The sequence below is a fragment of the Falco rusticolus genome, chromosome 4 (genome assembly GCF_015220075.1).
Source record: "Falco rusticolus isolate bFalRus1 chromosome 4, bFalRus1.pri, whole genome shotgun sequence".
In the NCBI taxonomy this organism is placed as follows: Eukaryota; Metazoa; Chordata; class Aves; order Falconiformes; family Falconidae; genus Falco; species Falco rusticolus.
In genome coordinates, this window is record NC_051190.1 from 64,996,875 (window position 1) to 65,021,977 (window position 25,103).

The 25,103-nt window shown below is 46.6% G+C and overlaps 1 protein-coding gene and 1 long non-coding RNA gene across 2 annotated transcripts; one reads left to right on the forward strand and one right to left on the reverse strand.

Annotated features, from left to right (window-relative positions):
- Positions 1-4,478: 4,478 nt before the first annotated feature.
- LOC119145822 lies at positions 4,479-8,629 on the reverse strand. Its single transcript, XR_005103543.1, has 2 exons — positions 8,348-8,629; positions 4,479-5,546 (listed from the first exon to the last, which is right to left on the reverse strand). It is a non-coding gene; the product is annotated as an uncharacterized LOC119145822 (long non-coding RNA).
- An 8,080-nt stretch (positions 8,630-16,709) lies between these two features.
- On the forward strand, positions 16,710-19,499 carry FZD8 (frizzled class receptor 8). The gene has a single exon (XM_037386817.1). It carries the CDS (start codon positions 16,834-16,836, stop codon positions 18,838-18,840), a length of 2,007 nt encoding a protein of 668 aa, XP_037242714.1. The 5' UTR covers positions 16,710-16,833; the 3' UTR covers positions 18,841-19,499.
- Positions 19,500-25,103: the final 5,604 nt, after the last annotated feature.

Below are 25,103 nucleotides of genomic sequence, written 5' to 3' on the forward strand. Positions count from 1 at the left end.
CACAATCCAAAAATCGTATAACCCTGGACACCAGTCCTTGACCGGGTGATTTCCTCTTTTCTACATGACTGGTGGCCTATGCACCCTCAGCACGGTGTACTCTTAGGCTTTCTCGGTCTAAGTCCATAAGCCACATAGCCATGACAATGCTGCCAGCCCACTCAGGGGCTGGAAACTACTCCCTGCATTCTCCTTCCCCTGGTATAACTCTACTGACCTTTGAAAAAAAACAAACAAACAAACAACAAAGTGTGGTACAATTCCAACTGTGTTGAAAGAATCAGGATACCTCCTCACCCCTCCACTCATTCACCTCCTAGGCCTAGAAGCTTTCTCTTTCCCTCACCATCCCCCCTAGAGCAGCTACTGATGCTTCTCTAGGTCATCATTTGGGCAGCAGCAGAAGCTAATATCTATAGATTATTTGCTTTCTTCCAGTCACTTCCATCTACCAGGATGCAGGGCAAGGCATCCCTCTTGCCAATGACCACTGTGGTCCTGAGGAAAACTGGGTTCACGATCACATGAAAAAAGATGCACTGTGATTGCAGGACAGTAGATTCTACAGAGCATTATTTAACACTACAGTCCTTGTTTAAGTCTGCTTTCATTCCTTTCCACTTCTGCTACACTTTAAAGAAAATTGTACCCTGGAAGTTAAAAGTCTAGCACGGGAAGAAAGTGTTATGCTTTCATTGTGCACTTCAGTTAAAGATAACCTGTGTAATGAACTGACGAATGGAGCAGTCAGATCATACACAGCCAGGGGAAAGATTTATGCCCTGATTTACTATTACTAATTTCAGAAGAGCAACCGGCAGAGTCATTCCAGTGACAAAAGCATTAGACTGACAAAAGGTTTTGCATTATTTAACTACCTGTGGCACATATCCCTAGCCTTACCCTTTTTGTCTGTCAAATTAAGTAGAATCTGGCTAATATGCAACTTAGGCATACACACTGGTCAAAAAACAGACTGAGTAGACAATATAGTCAAATCCCTGTTGATTTTTAGCCTTAATGATCTCTTGTATAGCATCTTTACATGGTAGCTACCTCTATTAATACCAAAGGTCTTATGTTTATTAAGTCCAAAGGTCTTACATGTCAATGTGAGAGGGAAGCTAGTCACTAGAAATTAAGTGTGCTAGTGCCTTTGTTAGGCACTAGCACACTTAATTATTAGCACACTATTATTACACACAAAGTGTAAGAGTGGAAAGAACTGAAAAGGAACAGACAGTCCACAGAAATACAGGATAAGACTAGGAAGAAACATATCCCAAAACAAAAGCATCATTAAGCATCCAAATTGCCAATTAAGAGTAAATAGCCAATGAGGAACATGTATCGAAGAATGCAGGGATGTGTGGAGAATTAAGGGGCTATATTGCAATCAAGCTTTATTCATAGAGAACTCCAAGGTATTTAGGTTTCTAAATCCTACTTATGAACTTAAATTCCCACTCAGTTCCACACAAAATTAGCCACCACATCTCTTAGGATTCAGGCTCAAGGATCGCTACCATAAGGCATCAGTGTACATGCCTCTCTGGTGCCTGTCTTGCTGTATTAGGCAACGAGAAGAACATTATGAAGAAACTCTTGATGCACCAGTGACTCTGAACAAAACTCCCACCCTGCTATACATACATTTAATGTCCTACACACAGGACCATTTAATGAGACTCAGTAAAAGCATTAGAAAAGCACTTGTACTGTAGAAATGCAGAGTATGGGGGAAGGGAAGTTACAGACAATTGCTTATCATGAACCTACCTACAGGTTCAAAAATTTCCTCTATAAAGCTGCCAGCCTTTCTTCACACACAATTATCATGTACCATTTGTATTACTGTAGAACCTACAAGCTCAGGTCATCAATCATCCCTACGCAGATGCAAAGAAAAAAAGAATATGTCTACACTTACTATGGAAGTCATGCAGCCCAAATACTAGCCATAACACAATTCTGAATTTTTTTTTGGTTTAGAGTAAATCTAATAACTATCATCCATTGTAGAATTATCATAAAAACATTCTTCATATTAGAGCTGAACAGGCTAAGAAAGGAGAAATATGCATTGAACCACAAGGAAGAATACAGATTGTTGCAGTATTACATACATTCTAGAAGAAACGCCTTCTTTGTATGCAGTGTCTTTTTTTCATAGATAGCTAGATAAAAATGTATTCCATATAAATGACTTATAAAAACTGAAGAAATGGGAACCACTCCAGTAAAATCTTGGAGAGTTTTTTGTTATAAACATGAGAATAGGTTTGTGTATCATTTATAACACATATTCCCCAGCAACGCTTGGGTTTCCACTCAGAAACCTTGTGTAAAGATACTTCACTGTTACCACAAACAAAAATCAAAATTACTTACAAGAAAGCAACACTGGAAATTTGCATCTTTCAGGCAACCTGACACTAATATCTTCATAGGGTAAACTATATTTTTATGAAGATATTCTCAGCAATACATGTGTTTATACTTTTTTTCCCTTCACACTTGGATTTTATTTCATTTATTTCATGATCTACCTTGCAAGTTTAAGAAATGCATCATTTATTCATGACCTCTACCTTCTTTCACACAGATGACCAGGTTAAAGAAAAATCAAATGGTTTGTTCGATAACATTTATCGTCAAAACCAAACTATATACATTGTATTTCTGTTAGCTGAAGTCACAATAAAAAACAAACAAATAAACAAGAAAAACCCCTAAAAATAGGGCTTGCTTTACCTTTTTCCAGAAAAAACTCTCATAATTAAACTTTCCACTTTTCCAAGTAGCTGACTGTGTATTCCTGCACAGCAGGAGGTTTTCTGCACAGACATATTGACTTGGACAATAAACAAAGCAGAAATCCCTGACTGGAATTTACAGCTAAATTTAACCATGCATATCATTAGTTAAATTTGCATATCTGTCTTTCAACATTAAGAAAAAATAAAAGTTGAAATTCAACGAATTTGGGCACTGCACTGCTTTGCAAGGAAAAAAAAAGAGATTTAAGTTGTAATTTCCATATTTATTGAGGCTATATGTCAAAGGAAATCTGTGCAAAAATATCCTGGTGCTGCCTTGATGAGATTTGAAAAATGACAGCACACTAATAGTAAAGAAGCTTCTCCTTAACAATGATGGCTTAAACAGTACCTATAAAATACCGATGAAGGGCCACTTGCTTCTAGAAAACACTTCCAGCATCCCTCTGTCCTTCAACCACAAAATACAAAGAAGCAGTTAACATGTTTTGAAGAAATATCACCCACCTTTTCCCCTCTGTGTCAACTTTCCCGATGAAACATTGACAGATCAGTCAGCATTGGCTTCTTACAATTAAAGATGGCAGAAACTTTCGTTGATACTTTTTCAATTATTTTTTTGTCACAACACTGCACCACTACTAACCCTCCAAAGCAAATATTCACCTTCTCTTTCTTGATTTTTATGTCTCTTCTCACAGTATCCAGGACACCTGGATGTCTTAGGAATTTGATTTAAATTAATCAGGGTTTCTAATTGCTTTAAAACTAAGTTACTCCACCTGAGTGCCTATCCACAAAAATTAGACATTGGGATGCAGTTGTGCTAGCACAAAATGTTTTAGATCAGCACAAATACTTCCACACTGAAGGAAGTCATTCTACTTTGAGGTACTTTTAAAGTATAAAAGGTAGATGTATTCCAGGGGTTACACTGTTGGGTCGGTGGGTGGGGTTTTTTCATTTATTATTATTATTATTATTATTATTGTTTTGGGGTTTTTTAAGCTGAAGGACTGAAATTTTATCAGTAAATTTCTCATTAAGTTATGAAAATACTCACACTACCACAGTGTGTACTTTATGGCTTTCCATACCTGCCCTTGCTCTGGGCAAGATTTCAAGGGCACCTGTAACCTATGCTTAGGTCTTTACTGTTCGGCTACTCCTCACCTGGAGGATGGAGAAGGAATAAATGGCATTCTGGCAAAAGTGAGGAACCCGGTCATTGCTTTAAGACATTACCTACAGTTGACTGTGCAGATAAGTGGCCCAGTCTTTCTTTTCTTAGGTTTCAGATGAAAGAAACAGAACCATTAACACTGAAACCACAAGATTCCTAACACCCCAGTGAGATGCACAGATCAACTCACACCTCTCAGAGCACTTCTAGCATACCTTGCAGACTTGGGCAGGAGATCTCTGAATCATGCTCCTGAATTTTTCCTGCAAATGTAACTGCAACTTTTTTCTTTTCTAACAAACAAGCTGTGCTGTGAGAGAAGTGCACTACAGCCACCACCTCTAGCATTCAAGCTGTGGCTATAAACAGCTTCATATCATCACAAGGTCTAACTGAGGTTGGTGAGACTCTGTAAAACAGTTGGTTCCCTACAAAGTACCCCCTTGTGAGACGGTGTTGCACCGTTACATCAGATTTTTTGAAAAATGTTGCATTAAGATATTGTGTGACAGACATAACTGACGAAGCGGAGGAGTACTTTTATTCTGCAAAAGTACAATGACAACTAGGTAATTAACCTAAAGCGATACAGAGCATTTACCTGGAAGTCACCAATGAGCTATCTGCATTCTGGCACAATCACAGCAAATGAAAAAACTACAAGAAAATATGGCTTCCAGTGAGGTAACCATGAGATGCTGAGAGCACACTTGGGTCTGTCCATGACATTGAAATCAATGGGAGTCAAGGCCCACAGTTCTCCAAATACAAAGTGCTAAGCAGTAAACCAAGCCAGCAGTTAAACATTTCAGAATCAGGCACTGAAATTAATGAGTTAAAGTTTAAGTCACTCCCAGATTGTGTGTACTTGGTCACCTCATGGGGCCATAGCCAGGAAAACAAGAGATCTTCTTAGAAGAACCAGATCTACCAGAGGCTAATTAACAGATATGCTGACTGTAAATAAAAGCAGGAGGTGGTAAACAGAAAAGAATAGGAAGTTTGATGGGACTCCCAACTGATGCTGTGTGTCAATAAACGTCAGCTGAAACTTAGATGCTGCTTTTGTACTCTCTTAAGGAAATCATTATTATCGCATTATTCTGTAACACAGTCTAACCTGATCACCAGGCATCATACTAGGGAAGATATTTTTTATCAAGTCTACATTAATTAATTACAAAACCAAGCATACTGTAGTGAATTTGTTTTACATACAGAATGAAGCAGCTTGTTTAAAAGTGCAAAGTATGATACTCAGCTTTACTAACCATAAAACTAACAACCATTTCTTATATCCCAATCCAAATTAGTGACCTTTGTAAAAATACTGCTTGTTTCAAAAACACCAGGGAGATAGCCCAAACAGCTGTATAAAACAGATAAGAGACTGACACACACAACAACAATTAGGCTTTTTAAGCACAGAAACACTTTTTCAATTTTACCCTCATCATTTCCTAAACCTGTAAAAGATATATCCCTTAACTCCCTGGGTTTTGGCATGAGATTCTTTATATGCATTTTACCGCAGCATTCTTCCTTCACTGACTTTCATGAATTTTCTGCCAATAAAGGGCTACCTGTAAAAAAAACAGTCTTAGTGATAGTACTGAACATTGAAAAGATGGTGATATTCATTGTCCATTCCCTGCCCCACACCCCCAAAAGTTAACTCCCACTGCAAGCTGGATTTTGTTTGTTGTTTCCTAATCCCCTCTCCCATTTAAAGACCCAATTTGACAAACCTTTTCTCAAGCAAGCAGACACCTTAAAGTAACCAGGATCCCTGACATGAGGATAGACTATTTTGCATGAGAAAGTTTTGCAGGATGTAATCTTCTCTTTTCCTTGAAGTTTAAGTAGTTGCTACCTATTACTTAAATAAAAGAAATTTAATAGTCTCAGTCCAATTACTTGTGAACACGTTTACTTCACACCCAATTACTTCCCACAATTCTTCCAGTTTCAAAAGAGTGGACAGATTTGGCAACTCTGCTTGCTTCTCACTTCTTGACACTATCATTAAGATTCAGATTAATGCATACAAATGATGTGAGAGAGGTTGTGCTATTCTCGCTATTCTTGACATACTTTGGAGACAGGATTAAAATCTCTCACTTCACAAAATTTCTAAGTTAATTTTAAAAGAATGTATACATATTTTCACTGCATTTTTAGGAAAACATGGACATAATTTTTTCACTACTTTTTCCATCTCGTGGATTCTAATGTACTAAAACTTCTTCCTCATACAATGATTATGTGAGGTACAGCTAATTGACTGTGTAGCACTATGCTTCCACACATAAACAGCTGGAAAGTAGTACCATAGGAGCTCACTCTTATACTTCAATATTGCACTTTCCTCTCGCTGTCTTCCTTCCTGCCACAATTTTGGTACTAGAATGATGAATGTCTTTCTCATCAGTACTCAAACTATTTCTTTCTTTCAGGCATTGCCTGGCTATTATCTGTTCTTGCAAATATTTATGTAAAATCATTCTAAAATAATAACAGGGAAGATGGAAATTACGGATCACCTACTGACAATGTACTATAATCAAATTCTGCTGACTGAAATTTGAAGGAATAATGTATACTCTGTCAGGAAAAGTAATAAAAGAGACCCCACCTATTGTGGTCAATATAAGTACCAAGTAAACTTAAGTACACAGGAGTATAACCAGATATATCTATTTTCAGGTAATTGTAAAACTTCTGATGAGTTTATGAAAAATACAGAAAAAAATGAGCTGCTGTCTTACAAAGCTCATTTACAGATTTGAACATTAATGCCTGTAAAGGCTAAAAGACCGTAATATTGCTTAGCAGTTATGAAGCAATATAAATAAAATTGCCATGAAAACAAAGTTAAAAATATCTGGAAAGATATTTCTGTAAAAGTGCTAAGATGCAAAACAAGCAATAAAAAATAACAATCAGCTTTTGCTTAAGAAACACCACATTACCAGTTGCTGATAGATTCTGGCTACAAACTGCATTCTAACACTGAACTAATCACAGAACATAACACATACTAAAACCGATGTAGGTCATATTAACAATTTTCCTCCCCAAATTTCAATATTTGCTCTGTTTTCTCCTCTTGTTTTAATACAAAGTCCAGTGAACGCTGCAGGAGGCTTACACTAATGTTTTACCCACCAACTTTGGAAGTACACCCAAAAAAGCTCACAGCTATATTTAAGACACAGTTGTAGAAAATTCTTTATGGCTACAAAAAGAAATGAAAGAGAAATGGAAGTTGCAAAAGCAAAAAAAAAAAAAAGCAACCAAAAATTCAAAAATCAACAGAAAGCTTGAGACTCCAGAGTCACAACCTATTCAGGTGAAATTATCCTCATCTTCATATCTTTTGTGAGGGGCTTACACTTTTCCTGGAGGAAGATGTTTCATTTCTGATAAATTTTGCTGAATTCCAGATTGCCAAAGCCCACTTACTTATCAGTGCACCTCTCCTTACCCAATGATGGCTACGCCAATTCAGATCGAAGGTCCATTTGGCTCAGCATCCTGCTTCCAAAAGCAGCCACAAGTCAGAGCCAAGAAAGCATGAGCAAAGAAATAAAATACAATATTTTCACAGAATAACTCCCCAGCCTTCTACTATATTCCGTTCAGGAATCCCTGAAACTGATGTGATTTATCTGTTTAGCTTGCCTATGGGTCTTCCCTTTCAATGACTTAGCCCGTTACCCCTTAAACTCACATATACTGTTTGCATCCACAAACATCCCAAAGCAAAGCTACCTTGGGCAAAGAACTGAGAACTATATCACATTGATGCTATGTTCTGTGCATATCCAGTGCTCAGTGGATACAGCTACTCATATTTACTTATTAAAATCCAGCCAAAATGAAAAAGCAAGACTGATGCACCCCTTGAAAGAAAATTTGAATTTGCACATTATCCCACAAGTTGAGTCCAGTGAGAACTAGCATTCTGAGCACAGTAAAATGCTACAATAGCAAGAATTATAAGAATTATATTAAGAATTATAAGGTTGAATATAGCTAGAAAGGCAGGCAGATGTGATCACTGAAAAAACAGACACCCTAACAAAAGCAGCAAAAAATCCTCTGTGCACCTTCTTCAGTCCAACAACTGATTTTTGATCCAAGGAAGTTAAATATAGGGCTGCTTGAAAATTTTCCACTGCATCTATTTTTGATGGGAAACGAGGCTTTCAGCTAAATACTTTTTGGTTGGGTTTTTCTTTTTTGGCACGTCTAAGTATGTGCTTCTGCAAATATACTTTTCTTACCAAAAAGCCAAACTTACAAACCAAAATATTTTGATTGAAAATAAAAATGTTATTAAGAAATGCTAGTATAGCATCTCATTAAATCTGTGGCTTACCTGCTTTATGTGGCAGATCTCCTCTATCAACTAGACTTCCCGTTTAAATAACAACTCTGATAATAGATCACTTTGAGGTATTCCCTACTTCCAGCACTCCTTTCAAAGAGGAAAGATCATGGCACAGTGTCAAAGGTGGTAGGCAGCTTCAGGCTTGCAGAATTGGACCAGCAGGCATCCAGATTATAACATTGGAGGACTACAGTAACACTTTTCAAATCAAGAAGCTTTAGTTTTCAGACAAAGCCTTCCAGTTCTCTGAATTCTGTCAAAGCATGTAGTTTTTCCTGGAAAATTAAAACAAAAATGGAAAAAAGCTTTGTATCTTTTATAAAAAATTCATGCAGGAAATTTTATGGGTCAAACAAAGTCTTATTCATTAACCTGCAGTTTTGAACTAGTATCTAGATCCAGCCATACACAAATTAGAAAAACTTTAAACAGCAGTAAAATGTTTCAAATTTTCCATAGCAGTCCTGTTAGCAGGACTGTTCAAAAGCCAAGGAGCTAAAACCAAACAAAGCCAATAAGGGCTCATTAGATGGGATAACTTAGTGTATGAGCTCTAAGTTATAAAAGACCAACCAGCCTAACATACAAAAGCAAAGAACGAAGGTAAGATCTAAATAATTGATACACTTCCTAGGTAGGAAATCTGTAATATAAAAAAATCTGTACAGCAAAACTGGCAAAGTGGCAAGAAAATGAGATATTCAATTTATTATTCCTTCACAGGGCTCCCTTAAGTCAGTGAATTAACCAGGAGGAATACATTTGATAAGGCTAATGCAATAAAAAGTGAGAGTAACAGCTGTCCTGTTACGGCTGTTATCGCTGCTTTTCTTGGAACTCCACAATCCACTGGAAGAACTGAAAGCCTCTCATCCAGAAACAGGCCCTGACCAGACCAAGAGAGAGAAGCACCCAACTAGTACTAACAGGGACAATGTTAGAACTTAATTTTTAGTATCCATTTATTCCCGTGTGGCTGTTTCCTGCCATACAATCATGTGTATGCCCCCCCCCCCCCAAGGCAAAATAAATTTATGAATTAAAGAAATTTTTATCAAGACTGCATCTTTTGCAACACTATTGTGAGCCCACAAAAGACAACTGCAAAAAAACTCATACCAAAGGGCACTATTTTCTCTTCCCCCACCACACACACAGCGGACTATCACTGACATCATTAGCACCAACTAAGAACCAAGAAAACCCAAAGGAACTGGCAAAGGAATACCCTTATTAAAAACTCAGTGGGTGAAACGAAAGGAAGGACGTTTTGCTATTACAGTGAAATTCCTCTCAACACTTCGCTTTTCAATCACACCTCTTACTGAAATGAAAACAGAGAAAGGTTTTTAAGAGCAAGTTTCTGCTGAGACTAGGCACCTGAGAGTTCCCTAAAAGCCGTTCCAAACCCTGCCTAATGCTGATTCCCTGCACAGAGTTAACATCTTTGACTAATGTTATAAAGTGAAAAGTGCTAACACAACTTGTCATTCTCAAGGCCAATTTATTCATCTAAATTAGCACAAGCCCAAGCCTGCTGTCCTTATTCATATTTGGAATCACCAGCCACTTACGCGTTGTCCCAGCAAAATTAGTGCAGTGAAGGATTAGTCAGGATATAACCCTAGAGATAAAAAATTTGTTTAGAGTAAGTGAAATAAAAAGAATAAATATTCCAAGTGAGTGATGAAATATATGGGGGTTATTTCCATTTTAACTCCAGGGCAATGAGTAATTTCAGTAAGAATTTCTCAGTGTGATTTTTATCATTCAATATTTTAAAAATTACTACTGTGCATCCTGCATCAAATGTTGGGATTGGAAACAATGAAGCTTAAAAAAAAAGTCCACTTCAAACAAGTATGCAAAACATTATTCCCTTAAATTATGCCAGTACTGACTTACGAGCTGCAAGAAGTAGTGCCAGAATTTATGAACAACTTTGTATTGTTCAAGGATTTAATGACACACATTCCTCTTCAAATCAGGTATACAAAGCTTCACTTCCTCATATCTGGGTTTTATCCTGGACCATGCCTTTCAACACAAAGTGTCATTTTTTCTTTGGCTCACTTCTTACTCGTAAGTGCATCACCTCATTCTCATTTAATTTACAACACGTGAGAGGGCATACATGTAAGCTAATGTCTCCATACAGCTTATGCAAAACTTAGTAAATCAAAGTGGACTGCACTGCCTAATCTTGTCTATGCATCAACTCAGCCCAGACTAGCCTACTGTGGATGTGGCATCCTCAGCTCAAAGCCTTTCATATCTACTTCTTTCATGTCTGCTTCCACCAGGCTGGATCGACTAGCAGAGAGCTGCGCACAGGCTGGGCTCGATGTCTTGCCAAGGAGTCCCACGGCTCCTTGCAGTGTGGCAACCGAGCCACTCTGATTCTGATTTACAGTATACGACAGAGAACCCTGCACTCCACAGCTTCTGTGTTGCGGTTCTTCCTTACACCCTGTTAGCATCCATACTCAAGAGTTGGTAAGAGTTACTTGTGTTATTACCTGTCTGCTACCACTAAACCAGATATAGATGCCACAAAGTTACGTAGGTCAATATACAGAGCCCCCTCAACTACTCCAGTAGATCTGACATCAAAGACCAGATGCATGCATGCCATACCATCTTAAGGCCAGATTTTAATTTTTATTTGGAAGCTGCCTACCCCAGATGGCTATGGCTCAGTCAGGTGGCAATGCATTGCAACTGCATGGTATTTGTATTATGCACCAAATATGGTGACAATGAATCAATGGATTGTTTAACTCAGGACAATTTGTCTTCGAAAGTCATGATTTATCATGTGTGAACCATCGCACCATGAGCTATTGCAATCTGTAGCACAGGTAGATTATCAATAAAGCTTGCTAAATAATGAGAAAAAAGTAAAAAATCAGGAAAAAGGAAAATGAAAAAGCTTGTCCTCGAGAACACTTATTTTCTTTCGTAATCCTTATAATCCATATTTTCTTGCACTCCTTCCTCCTGCATCGTTTCACTAATGAGAAATGAAGCAATATACAATTACACTGAGTGAGCCAATACATTGCAGCCCAATCATCAACTGCATAGTGTGGCAGAACAAAAGGAAGCCCTTCCATACACAGTGATCTTATGTTGCCCTCATGCTAAACTGCTGTTCCCACTGACTTCTTACGCTCAATTCTCCTGCCTGTGCTGCTTCCCTAGTGAAGCCTACACATCCAAAGCAGCCTCCAGAAGAAGTCTAACGATGGTCTGCTCCTACGTGCAGCAGAAAATTCTCCAGCTACATTCAGGGCCACAACCTGCAGCTTCACTGTTGGAGCAATCCTCAGAACACAGCACTGATCAATCACTTTGTCATCCTCCTTTATGGTAAAGGGATAGCAAAGTACTCTTCCAGCAGTTCCTCCTTCTTCTCTACCACCTGCTTACTGCACTCCAGAAGTAGCTACTGCAGCAGGTTGTATCCACCCTATTTTCTTTTGGCTGAAAGGCTCTCTCACATCTCACCGACCAACAGTAGTGTCACGGTACTGTGCCTACCCACGACCAGCTCTGACACCCCTGAGAAGATGTAAGCAGAACATTGTTCTTCTTGTCTACAAAAGGTTCTCACAAATCACAGTAAAATACAGGCTGCCTCAGAAGATGGGTCAAGGCCATTTAATTTTCTGTGACGCTGCACCCTCCCACCCCTATTTCTTTGCAGGTTTTGCAGTGCTAGACTTAGAATTTCTGCTTTGCAGACTTGCAGAAGTACAAATCAATGTGTTCCTTCCCATACTTGGACTGCCCATCATGTTGCTGCCTTCTGAACTACGTGGCATGCAAGAGAAAATTATGGATTAGAAAAAAGTTTCTCTTACTTTTAGGCAAACGCTGAAACACAGTAAGGTGCCATAACTCCACCTCACGCTACCTACTAACTTGCCTGTAAAAACACTCTTGCTCCCTGCTCCCATTTACCCTGTCCTCAAAAAGTTCCACAATTTCGAGTTTCATGGTGTTGTTCAATGTATTGGCCATGCAAAATCCCCTGTGTCTTGCAGCTAACCAGTATTTGCGTAGACAGTCTCTGGATAAAGCTCTGTGATCTGCCATAGAAAGGAGATCAGCCTGGACAGCCCCTTCTGGGCTTAATCCATGAAATTACTGCCTTCAGTCAAGGCTTCATTCTAACAAGATTATTTGAACAATTTCCATGGACTGAGTTCTTCTTTTCAAACATTTTTATAAAAGCACCATTCATTGACCTATCCAATGCAGACAATGCCACACTAAAATGTACTGGAGAACATTGGGTAGGAATTAAAAAGCCATTTTTCAATCTAAAACACACCTGTATTTTTAAACAAACAAAATACCCTTTCAAAATAATAATAATAATTAAAAAAAAATCAAGAGCCAATTTACTGATCTTAAAAAAAAATGCCTTCTTGTTACCACCATCTGGTTTGGTGTGATCCATGTAATCCTAAATGCAAAGCCTTAGATGCACACAAAAATTAAGTTTACATTAGAGCGGCCAGTGACAAACCTAAATGTTTGAATAAGAGAGGCATGAACATCTGTGGCAGCAAAGACTTGTAGAAGTGTTACCTACTTGTCACATCTATAGGTTTGCAAAAGGTTGTACTATCTGCAACGCTCTTGCCGGCTTTATATTTCTGCATGATTTGATGACTGGACATCTGTTTTCAAACCCCTGCAAAAAGTGCTTTAAAGTAATCTGTATTGCTACAGCAAAGCTCAGCTTTTCAGAAAAAGCAGCTGCTGTATTTTCTGGAATAAACACACAAACCATTTTAAAGGCTTGACCCTTGATTCCTTCATCTCAGTACTTCTACTGACTTCAGGGAAGTCTAGGCATATGAGCAACACACAATGGGCTGTGACTCCACAGCCTTGAGCTACCCAGGCTGCTTTTCAGTCAAATGAAGTAAAGCAGCCTCCCCACAGCTGTGCTGTTTTATATACCTGAAAGACAATTTCAAAAATTATCATGGTCTTACTAGGGAATTTGGACATGCAGTCATTACTAAATTGGCATAAAGTTCCGTATTACCAACTTTGTCATTACTGAACAGCTTCAAGACACACAGCATCTTTGTGCTGCATCTTTTTACACTGTAAGAAAATGAGCACATGAACGAAATAAAAACAAAGCCAAGCGTACTGTTGAGAAACTTGGTATTCTCTTATTTCTAGGAGAGCTATAGTGTAATCCTAAACTGTAGCATTCACCATGTCTCCTGAGTTTCCTTTCTGAAATATTGCAATGGAAATTTTACAGCATCTGTGTTGCTTTTGGAAGCCATCAACCTCACATCTGCTGTCTCTGTAGTGCAGAGCTTAAGTTCAGCGTAAAAAGGTACTTTGTAATAGGCAACAGGAATCCTGACAGCGGTAATTTACAGGCTCACCCAGCTCTCCTGACTAGGCTTGCTCCTTTTTACATTCTGTGGAGATTTTTACATAAGGTTTTTAAATAAGGGACTCTTCAAGCAGTCACCAGCATAGCAGTCACTGCTTAAAACGGAGCATCACATCCAGGACTGGAAAGCGACTTTATAAACCTCTGTCAGTCAGGGAGATCTCAGCTAGATGACAATTTTTTTATTCCGTTCTCTTCACTGGGCATTGTTCCACCTCCTGACACTTTTCAGCAGGGTATTAACTAAACTAGCACTGCAATAACCGCCTCCTTTCGGAGTTCTGACTGTGAGCAGAGCTAACAGCACCTATGCAGCAGCGGGGCCGCTTTCACGGCCGGGGCGCGAACCCCGGGGGAGCGCAGAGCCCCCAGCTGGGCGCCGGGGCCGGGGGACGCGTTTTGCAAATTACCGCCGCGATTACACAGCGAGCGCGTTTATCGCCCTCTGATTGCCCATTTCCTCCGAACTGGGTAATCCGTGCGCTCGTTTCAACTGAGAGACAGGCAGCAGCGGGGAGGATCCTGTTAGCACAGCCAACAAACTTGGGATTGCTTTTTGTTGTTTTGCCTCACGCGTTCCGCTGCCCGCCGGCGCCCGCTCCGCCGCTCCCGCACCGCCCCTGGGGCGGGCCCGCTGCCCCCGGCCCCCGCCCCGCGGCTGCCGCTTTTCAAAGGCGGCGAATCACCGAATTTCACGCCGCCGAAAGATAAGTCCCGCCGCGTCGCCACCCCGCCGGCTCCCCGAGCGGCGTGTTCCCGAGATTACAGTCATTACAGCCCCAGCATGAGCTCCACACAAGCGCGAAGCGCAACAGCGCGTCAATTAAGAAACAAACGCCCCGTCCTGGGAGGACGACAACCCCCCGGGACGGCCCTGCCGCGCACCGACCCCGCGCCCGCCGCCGCTCCCCTTAAGGTGGTCCGGCCTCGCCGGAGCCGCCGGAACGCCCTCCTCCCCCCTTCCCCGGGGCGGGCGCGGGAGAGCGGCGAGCGCCCCCAGGGCCGCCCCACTCCCCCAGCGGCGCGGCGGGGCAGGGGGCAGCTAGCGGCCTTGCGCGGCGGCGCCTGCGCGGGGAGCGAGGCCCCGTCCAGCGCCCTCAGGGCTGCCCGCGGCGCGGTGCCACCGGCGGGTCCTCGCGGCTCCACCGCGCTGCGCCGCAGCCCAGAGCTGCGCCGGGGCCCGGCGCTGTTCCCTCGGGAGCCGGCCCGGGCGGGTCCCCCGGGCCTCGGCGGCTGCACGCGGCTCCTCAGCGAGTCGCCGCCTCCGGCGCCGCGCCGACGCGAAAGCTGGGGCAGCCGCGGCCCAGCCGCACCGGGCTCCGGCTGGGCCGCAGGTCGCTGCCAGGGGGGCGGCGGCTCAAACCGAGTGGCCGCGCACCCACCCCTGCGGCGGGAGCTGCGCCGTCGGCGGCCGCGGGAGCGCGTTCACCTGCCGGGGCGCGGGGCTGCTCCCCGCCGGCCGCTCCTCGGTGCGCGCCCACCGCCGGCGCGGGTCCGTGCGCGTGCCGCTGCGCGAGGCGCCGCGCGTGGCCGGCGCGTTCCGCTCGCAGCTGCCCGCGCGCCAGGACTCCCGCGGTCGCTGATGTCGCGCTTCCCCTCCCGCTGTTCGGCTCGGGCCGTGACCCCTCGCAGGCCGGCGCCGCGTCTCGGGCTGAAGCGCTGCCCGCGGCTGTGCTGCCAGCCGTGCGGCGGGCGGCTCCGGCGGCGCGGGCAGCCCGGGCAGCAGAGGCCAGGTGTCGGCCGGGTCCCTCGCCTGCCCGCGCTGCCACCTCCCACGCGCGCACGTGCGGCAGCCGCTCCGCACGCGGCATCAGCGGCGCGGTGCACAACACCCGGCACACGCCGGGAGACGGTCCGCGCTTGCGATGCTCAGACCGGCATCGCTGCAGACTCCCGCGGATCCCAAACGTTTGGAAGGAAACCGCGTTCGAGGGGACTCCGGGCAGTGGCAGAACTACTGCTGCTCCCGGAGCGAACCTGACGTGACCGGGAACCCTTGAAAGGGGGAAAGAAGTACTGTGCCGCTCCCCATGCACCGGGCAGGGAGCGTCTGACACTGCAGAACCGTGCCTTTTCCGCACGGCCAGCACCCCGTGCAACGCAGGGGAAATAGACAACAACCAAACTACCGCCACGTCCCCGGCAGCTCCGGGGCACCGAGGAGCGCCCGCCGCGCCGCAGCCGGGGCGCCGGCTCCACCTTAAGGAGGGCTGGGGCCGGCCCCCCGCCCCCCGCCCGGGTCGGACTGATAGGCGGCCGAGGCGATGGGGGCGGGGCCTGGCGGCGCTCGCTATAAATATTTATGAGAGCGCGGCGGCCGGAGTGGCGCTGCCGGGGCGCGAGAAGTTGCGCGGAGGCGCTGCCGCGCTCGCCCCGCGGCTCAGGTGGCACGATCGCGGCCGGGGGCTCCGGCTCGCCCCGCCGGCGGCGGAAGGGCAGGAGGAGGAGGCGGCGGCGGCGAGCGAGGGCCGGCCGGCTGGCGGTCTCCCGCAAAGCTGGGCGCTTGGGCGGGCGGCGGGAGGAGCCGCTCCGGCCGCCCCAGCACCGGCCGCTCCGCTGCCCGCTCGCTCGGGGCGGTGGGAGCCGGGCGCCGCGGAGTGCACCGCCTGGTCCCCGGGACGCCTCAGCCATCTTGACCGCGCCGCGCGGGGGCTGACGGCGAAACTTCTCTGCAGCCGCCACTCCGTGCCCCGCCGGCGCTGGAGCAGCAGCGAGGGAAGCGGCGACCCCCCCTGCGCAGCCAGCCCCGCCAGGAGCGATGCGACGGCGGCTGAGGGGCCTTCCCTGAGCGGACCTCCCTCCCTCGGCGCGGCGCGGGGGCTCGCCGGCTCCCCTCTCCGGGTGCCCGCGGGGCCGCCTTCCTCCTGGGCGACGGAGCCCCGCGGGGGCTGCGAGACCTCTCACCTGCGGCCGGCACGGAGGGGGCCGCCCTCCGCCCCCCCCGAGCGGTAGCCGGGGCGGGGGGCTGCTGTGGCGCCGCGCTCCCCGTGGCTGCTGAGCGGGACGGGAGAGGAGCCGGGGCCGCCGCCCGCCGCCGAGCATGGAGTGGAGTTACCTGTTGGAAATCACCTCGCTGCTCGCCGCCCTGTCCCTGCTGCAGCGCGCCGGCTGCGCCGCCGCCTCGGCCGCCGCCGCGTCGTCCTCCTCCGCCAAGGAGCTGTCGTGCCAGGAGATCACCGTGCCCCTCTGCAAAGGCATCGGCTACAACTACACCTACATGCCCAACCAGTTCAACCACGACACGCAGGACGAGGCCGGGCTGGAGGTGCACCAGTTCTGGCCGCTGGTGGAGATCCAGTGCTCCAGCGACCTGCGCTTCTTCCTCTGCAGCATGTACACCCCCATCTGCCTGGAGGACTACAAGAAGCCGCTGCCGCCCTGCCGCAGCGTCTGCGAGCGGGCCAAGGCCGGCTGCGCCCCGCTCATGCGCCAGTACGGCTTCGCCTGGCCCGACAGGATGCGCTGCGACCGCCTCCCCGAGCAGGGCAGCCCGGACACGCTCTGCATGGACTACAACCGCACGGACCTCACCACGGCCGCCCCGCCGCCCGCCAAGCCCCCGCTCCGCGGCGCCAAGCCCGGCGGCCCCGCCAAGGCGCCCCCCGCCGCCGCCGCTCCGCCGGCCGAGGCCCCGCGCAAGCCGCGGCCGCCGCCGCCCTGCGAGCCGGGCTGCCAGTGCCGGGCGCCCATGGTGTCCGTGTCCAGCGAGCGGCACCCGCTCTACAACCGCGTCAAGACGGGGCAGATCGCCAACTGCGCCCTGCCCTGCCACAACCCCTACTTCAGCCCCGACGAGCGCGCCTTCACCGCCTTCTGGATCGGGCTCTGGTCCGTGCTCTGCTTCCTCTCCACCTTCGCCACCGTCTCCACCTTCCTCATCGACATGGAGCGCTTCAAGTACCCCGAGCGCCCCATCATCTTCCTGGCCGCCTGCTACCTCTTCGTCTCCCTCGGCTACCTGGTGCGCCTGGTGGCCGGACACGAGAAGGTGGCGTGCAGCGGCGGCGCGGGGGCGGGCGGCGCGGGGGCCGGGGCGGCGGGGGCCGGCGGCGGCGCGGCGGCGGGGGCTGCGGCGGCGGGGGGGCGCGGCGCGGCGGGCGGCGCGGCCGAGCTGCAGCCCGAGCTGGCGGGGGCCGAGCACGTGCGCTATGAGAGCACCGGCCCGGCGCTGTGCACCGTGGTCTTCCTGCTCGTCTACTTCTTCGGCATGGCGAGCTCCATCTGGTGGGTCATCCTCTCCCTCACCTGGTTCCTCGCCGCCGGCATGAAGTGGGGCAACGAGGCCATCGCTGGCTACGCACAGTACTTCCACCTGGCCGCCTGGCTGCTGCCCAGCGTCAAGTCCATCGCAGTGCTGGCGCTCAGTTCCGTGGACGGGGACCCCGTCGCTGGCATCTGCTACGTGGGCAACCAGAGCCTGGAGAACTTGAGGGGCTTCGTGTTGGCGCCGCTGCTCATCTACTTGGCCATCGGCTCAATGTTCCTGCTTGCTGGCTTTGTCTCGCTCTTCCGCATCCGCAGTGTCATCAAGCAGCAGGGCGGCCCCACCAAGACTCACAAGCTGGAGAAGCTGATGATACGCCTGGGGCTCTTCACCGTGCTCTACACTGTGCCAGCTGCCAGCGTGGTTGCCTGCCTCTTCTATGAGCAGCACAACCGGCCCCGCTGGGAGGCCACACACAACTGCCCCTGCCTGCGTGACCAGCAGCCTGATCAGGCCCGCCGCCCGGACTATGCAGTCTTCATGCTCAAGTACTTCATGTGCCTGGTGGTGGGCATCACCTCTGGTGTCTGGGTCTGGTCTGGCAAGACCCTGGAATCCTGGAGGGCCCTCTGCACCCGCTGCTGCTGGGCCAGCAAAGGTGCTGCCGTGGCCGGGGGCACAGGGGCAGGAGCAGGTGGCCAGGCTGCAATCGCTGCAGCAGGGGGACTTGGGGCTGGAGGCGGTGGCTCCCTCTACAGCGACGTCAGCACTGGCCTGACGTGGAGATCGGGCACTGCCAGCTCTGTCTCCTACCCCAAGCAGATGCCCCTGTCTCAAGTGTGAGGAGGGGGAAGGAGGCCAAAGGTTAAGGAATGAGGGACACTGGCCTGCCTAAAATGCCCCCTCACTGTTTGGTGCCATTAATGAACCCCTAATGGTCCTTATTAGCCACAGCTTGTATAGAACAATGCAGCTAGCAGAGGCCCCAGGCTCCAGCCCCCTCCTCCTTTCCCTCCATTCATATGCAGGGAGCATGTACTTCAAGGAGCCAGCTTATTATTTTGCTGGCAGAGGAGGGTAGAGGCTCACCCGTGTCTTGCAGAGGGCAAGGTGCGGCAGCTTCTGATTCACTCTGGACTAACAGCAGCTTTTTGCTTGTGAGAAGGGGAGTCTTCCTCTCCACCCCACCGTCCTGAGGTGGGAGTCTGCTGGGACTGCAGGTTTTGGGATATTGATGACCAGGCAGATGCCTTACAGTACAGACTGAATCAAAACATGTCTTAATTATACACCCCAGCTAAATACGGGTTTCCTACATTAAATGATGTATTTATATAATTATTTGTTACCTTGTACAGATGTGTAAAATATGTATATATCCAAAGCTATACAGTCTGTAAATTTTTTTGTAAAAAAGTTTAGAGGCTACCCCTGTAAGAGCAAATATGAGTATTCTATTTTGACAATAAAATGACTTTTGATAAATGACTTTTTCAAGCTTTCCCACTACTCCTGCCCTGGTTATTCCAGCTGCTGTGTCTTTAGGTGGTTTTTGTAAACTATGAGCTACATTCATGTTCCAGTCATCCCCGTGTAATAGATGGCTGCCGCTGTTAAAGAGGCGAGATCGGTAGACACAAGGAAAACAAGTCATTCAACAAGTTGTTCTAAAAAAGTGTTTGCTAGAACTGGGAGGTGCCTTACCATAGTTCTCAGCTTTTTGAAAGCTGACAGTGCCTTTAAACTGAGCCTTTACAAAAGAGTCATCTTACATGGCATGTTAAGTATCCTTTTAAAATGGGTGTTATTTTAGGAATGTGCACACACACCTCTCATATCTGTGGTCTACACTTCCATAAGCACCTGCCTTTCCAGGGATGCGTACTGAAGTGTAAAATGTTAATGTTTTAAATTCATAGATCATATACTACAGTGGAACATAGAGTTGAGATTTGTTAGATCAATCTCTTCTTAACAGATTAAACTAACATCTTAACTTTTGTATATCAAATATGGTCCTTTTTCAAGAGAAAAGGTATTGTTCTTCTGTCAGGACTAAGCTAATTTATTTGAGCAGAAGGCTGTTGAATTAACAGAAGAATGCTTTGGCAATTGTTGAACTTTTTACCTGTCTGCCCAGTGGCTCAGAACATCATTCCTTTAAGAGGAGCTAAATGAATAGGGTTAATCTGTAGGGAACTTGGTTTCTTTTGAGTTTGGGAAAACTTTGATCTTTTCTCTTCACCAAACGTGATGTATAGTCTGAAGTTTCTTTCCCTGCTGCCTGGTTCCTCTTGTTGCAGACCAATTGGCCACCATGGAGCCTTAAAGTTCTTCAATTAAAGGGACATGGGACTTTTTTTTTTTTTTTTTTTTTTTTAAGAGGAAGACTTGTAACAGTTAGTGAACACCAGAGGGAAAAGGGAGAACAGCCTTTTAAACAGCTTTCCCCTGCATTGTTAGCCAGACTGCAGGCAGCAAGGCATAGCTTGGAGCATTATAGAAAAGAGCTATGAATGCCCTACAGGTGGTCTGCTCACATAATCTCCCCAATTTAAAACATTTTCCTTTACAGGACAATTGCATTACAAAACTCCCTTCTCTTTTGCTCCTAATTGAACCAAAGAACAACTACAAGATTTTCTTTCAAAACAGTGTCTAAAAAAAAATTTAAAATCTATCAACTACATTCTAATCTGCTTTCTAAAATTGCTCAGAATACCAGAAGTAAAAACTGCATTAGACATTATTCCAGATATTTTTATGCTGTCTGCTTATATTCTGTCAAATTAGCAATCATTTAAATGCAATTGGTTGGGTTGTGTGCTAGCAGTGAAAAGATAGCCCCAGGTCCCTTATTAACCTGTCAATCATGATAAGAGATGGGCAGCTACCCTACTAATGACACAGATATCAGTCATGATTTGTGGGAAAAACCTTGTTCCATTGAGCACTGACTTGATTACTGGTATCCCTTTCAAAGATCCCATAACTTAATAGACTCCTCCACTTCTACAAAGTTACCAGGATCATGAAAAGGAGGAACTTAAAATGCCAATGGAGGGAAAAATAATTTTAACTTCTCAAATGTAAAGGATGTTTCACTAGGATTTATGCATGGTGCCTGTTTATACACCAATTGACCAGGATCAGAATATTAACATACCTGTAAATTGAAAGGCCCTAGTATTTTCCTGTATTGCTGGGAAACTAAATTTTTAACAGTTGTTGAAACATTTAAACCAATCAAGCAATTTTCCCTGCTGTCAATGGGGCTAAGGTCTCTACCTTCTTCCTGCTGGGGAAGTCCCACCTATGGAAGCACAATCACACAATCGCTTCTTCAGATAAAAATCTGTGTTCCTTCCCCTCCAGCAGGTTCTAGCAAGGATGACTGAGGGGTGGTACAGTCACAACTATTCTGTGAGAATTTGTTTAGGTAAGTTTCTCGCAGGTTGCTGGTGCAGGTTGCTAGTGCAGAGATAAAAGCTTTTCTAGTAAAAGATAGGAAGTAGCCCTGTGGCTTCATCTACCCTAGAATGAGCTAAGAGGTGCTGCAGGTGGACTTGGTCAGGAAAGCAGTCTCAGAGCTAGTGAGGTTAACAAGGTACCTGCTTTGGAAGTGACTTGAGTAATAACACAAAGGTTAAACAAAAAGGAACATTGAAATCACTGGAAACACAAACCTGAGGAAATGGTGCTAGAGAAATTAACTTACAAGTGCAGATTTTTGTGAATCAACATAAAATTTGTGTTAAGGGGAAAAAACAGCCAGAAAACCCAACAGCAAGGCATTTAGGTATACAAGAAATAAACATCTACAGCTACACAGAACTTCACATTATTATGATAACCTTTATTAGACTTCAAAGACAAATTTGCTATGAAGATCCAAAAGATACAGGTGAGGTGGTAGGAGTTAAATGTAAACTTTCAAGGTCTGATGATAAACTGCCTTCTCCCTAAATTTGCCAGGGAGCTACTAAAAATAGTCACAGCAGATCTGTGGCCCGTGCTCTTGCCTGCAGAGCAGGAGTGCCCTTGGTATCCCTGCTGGCATAGGGCAGCACCCCAGTAGCCACACTGGCTCTGCAGAGCTAAGGGAAAGCTCTGTTATCACTGATGTGGCTCTGTAGCACGACTTGTATGGCGACATTTGGAGAGCTGGATAGATGGGCAACTAAGAGCCTCCTGCAGCACACAGAAAGGTCTAACTGCTCTGCTGAGGAGAGGGACTAAGCTAGCAGAGAAACATGGTTTGGGATTTTTTTTTCTTCTCTAGTAAACAACATACCTTTAGAATGTTCCTTTTCTTTCCAGGACCCTTCTCTGCTTTACATGTTCCTGCTTCATAAGGAAATCCTATGGATTATTCTCCTGCTGCTGTAATGGCTGAATAATCCTGCAGCCTCCAAAGGAGCTGGCCCAGCTGCCAGCAGGCCTTTTAAAAAGAGGCAGAGCAGCACAGGTGTGTTGCAGAGTCTCAGGAGGGACATCACATCTCCCCTGGGCCCTGCTGCTGAGTCCCTGGGAGCTACCTGGAAGTGTCCTGCAACCTGCTCCAAAGTTTTCCTTGTTCAGGAGAAGCTTCCCTGGAGCTTTGATAATTAGTTATGGAAGGGACTTCAAACAGGGAGGAATAGGGAAATTCTTATATATTGAAATACTCTCAGTGTGGCTAGACTTTCTGGGAAGGCTATGAAGACTGCCACACGAGGAGGCTTTTTTCCTTCTTTCTTACACAATATTTCAAAATCAGAGTGTTGAGGTGCTCACCCATTAAAGAGTAATTCAAATGGGCTGGACTAGTCTTAAGAGGTCTCCCAGGTAGGGTAGGAAAGCTGGAGGCCAGGATGTTACACCCTACCCACAGTGTGCTTCACCCCAGCTTCAGAGCCCAGGTTCTTTCCAGATTCACTCAGGCAGACAGCTGAAGTTGGCTCGTAGGAAAATTTGACAACCATTTTTCACAAGAGGAAACCAGTGCTGGGAGCCAAAGCAGAATGCCCACATTTAAAATGGAATCAGTAGCTGAGAAATACCAGAGTCCCTGGGAGAATCTCAGGTCTGCTTTGAAACATAAAAACTTCAGTACAAGTAAGACCACTGTTTGATCCCAGTGACTGTGCTCAACACACTTCTTTTGCAAACACTACATGCCATGCAAAAGCCAAACCTAGCCTGCACAGTAAGTTACCATTCTTAACCAATAAAGACATGGAATTTTATATGGGATAGACAGGCTGCCTAATACAGGGAAAAAGAGAACTGGTGATAATGAAGGTTGAAAAAATGACAAAAGATGCTTCTGGAGTGAAAGCTCACCTACACTCAAGGTCATGTTGGAGGAAAGCTCAATGCGGGCCCGTCAAACCAGCTTGCAGAATCACAACCAGTTTCCAAACTGCCTGTTAGAACCTGCCTGTAGCATGCCCTGCTCCTGCACCCCATTTCCAGAGCCACATGGCCTTGTGTTTCTCTAGACACACACTTCTTCCATTCCTTCCCACCATGGCCAACCCAGCTTCTGGCCCATCAAGGAAGCAAGTGAGGAAAAATCTCTTTTTGTTGCCCGTCCTGGCCATGTTCCCTCCTTTCTAGTCCTGCATACCAAAACGATGGTATGGAAAAGATAGCACAGCTTTTCCTAGAATTAAAGAGGCTGGGCAACAAAGGTCACGCACTGAAAGCAACAAGATAAGCCTAAGAAGAAGAAAGTGATTTACAGATGATGGTCCAAGGAAGAAATACCGAACAGGACAGACTCCCTGCACATGGTCATGATGAGTTGCAGGCAGCCTTTAAGAGGACCCAATTACAAATGTTCAGACTGCTCTATTTTTTTTAGCTTTTATAAATGCCCATTACTGTAATCAGGTATATGAATTTAACTAGTTCAGCAGAAAGGATCACATGTCATAAATGTTGTGATGGTATGGAAATAACTAGTGTCTGGTATTAAAATGTGGAGCCATAATCTGAGGTGACTAAGGATAGTCAAATCACTTCAGAAACTAGTACCCAAGGTCAAATGCTGAACCAAGCTTTTTGAAGGCTGAGATAATACTTTTGCCCTCCTATAAGTCTCTTATCTCTGATCTCAAAACACTTTACATTCACTTGTGAATTAATAGTAATTTTTTTTCTTGGGAGGCAAAAACTATAATAGTAATACTCAGGCTAATGACACTTAAATGCAAGTCCGGGGAAACCCCCTGGATTTCCTGACTCTGTCCTGTGTTTTCAGTAACACTCCATTTTACAAGTGCTTCCTCTTGATGAAGCTTCCTATGATGTGCCCCCCAATTTCCCCCCAACAAACCCCCCAAAGGCCATGGTCCCCCACGCCCAGGCCGTACGCAGTTTTCCAGGCACAGCACCAGACCCGTGTCACCGGTTGCCAGCAAAGCCAGTACTCTCCAGCACCAGTGCCACTGCAACCTTTACAACCTATAACAGACCCTGGCTCTTGCATGGGGCCCGGGCGAGAGACGGGAACCTCTTCAGCAGGAAGGCACCGAGAGATTTGAGGGAGCTGGGGGAAAAGAAACAGGCCAGCTTGAGGCCATCGCCTTGGGCTTCGCCACAGGGCTGTCTGTGCTGAAGGGCTAAAGCTTAATGGGCTTTTAAAAGCTTAGAGGAAAATGAGCCATTATTCCCATTCTCTAAGGCAAGCAGGCATGGAAGAGGGGGCTTACAGCAGGTTTGGAGTCGCAGCGGGAAGGGAACCCCGGCAAAGGGAGGAACTCCTGCAGCAATGCGGAGCGGGGCGGCGGCAGGACGGGTCGGGCTCCGCGCGCCAGCCAGCACTGCCCTCAACTGGGAGAGACTGGGAATATCACGCCGAGGCCCGTCCCGGTCCCCGCTCCGGCAGGGCACTGCAGCCAACGTTTGCCGCCTTTTCTCCCCCCCCCACGCCCGCTCTGGCGCGGGGCGGGGGCGATGCCGACCCCCACCCCCCACCCGGGCCTGCGGGGGGGCAGCGCGCCCCGGGCTCCTGCCCGCTGCCGGCTGGCGGCACCGCCGCCGTGCTGTCACCTCCGCGCGGGGGTGACAGCCACCGCACCCAGCGGGGGAACACAGGGAGCTGTGGTGGCCTTCCTTAA

Bases quoted from the DNA above. Each gene is read 5' to 3' on its own strand.
- FZD8 (XM_037386817.1), top strand. From the start codon at position 16,834: ATGGAGTGGAGTTACCTGTTGGAAATCACCTCGCTGCTCGCCGCCCTG.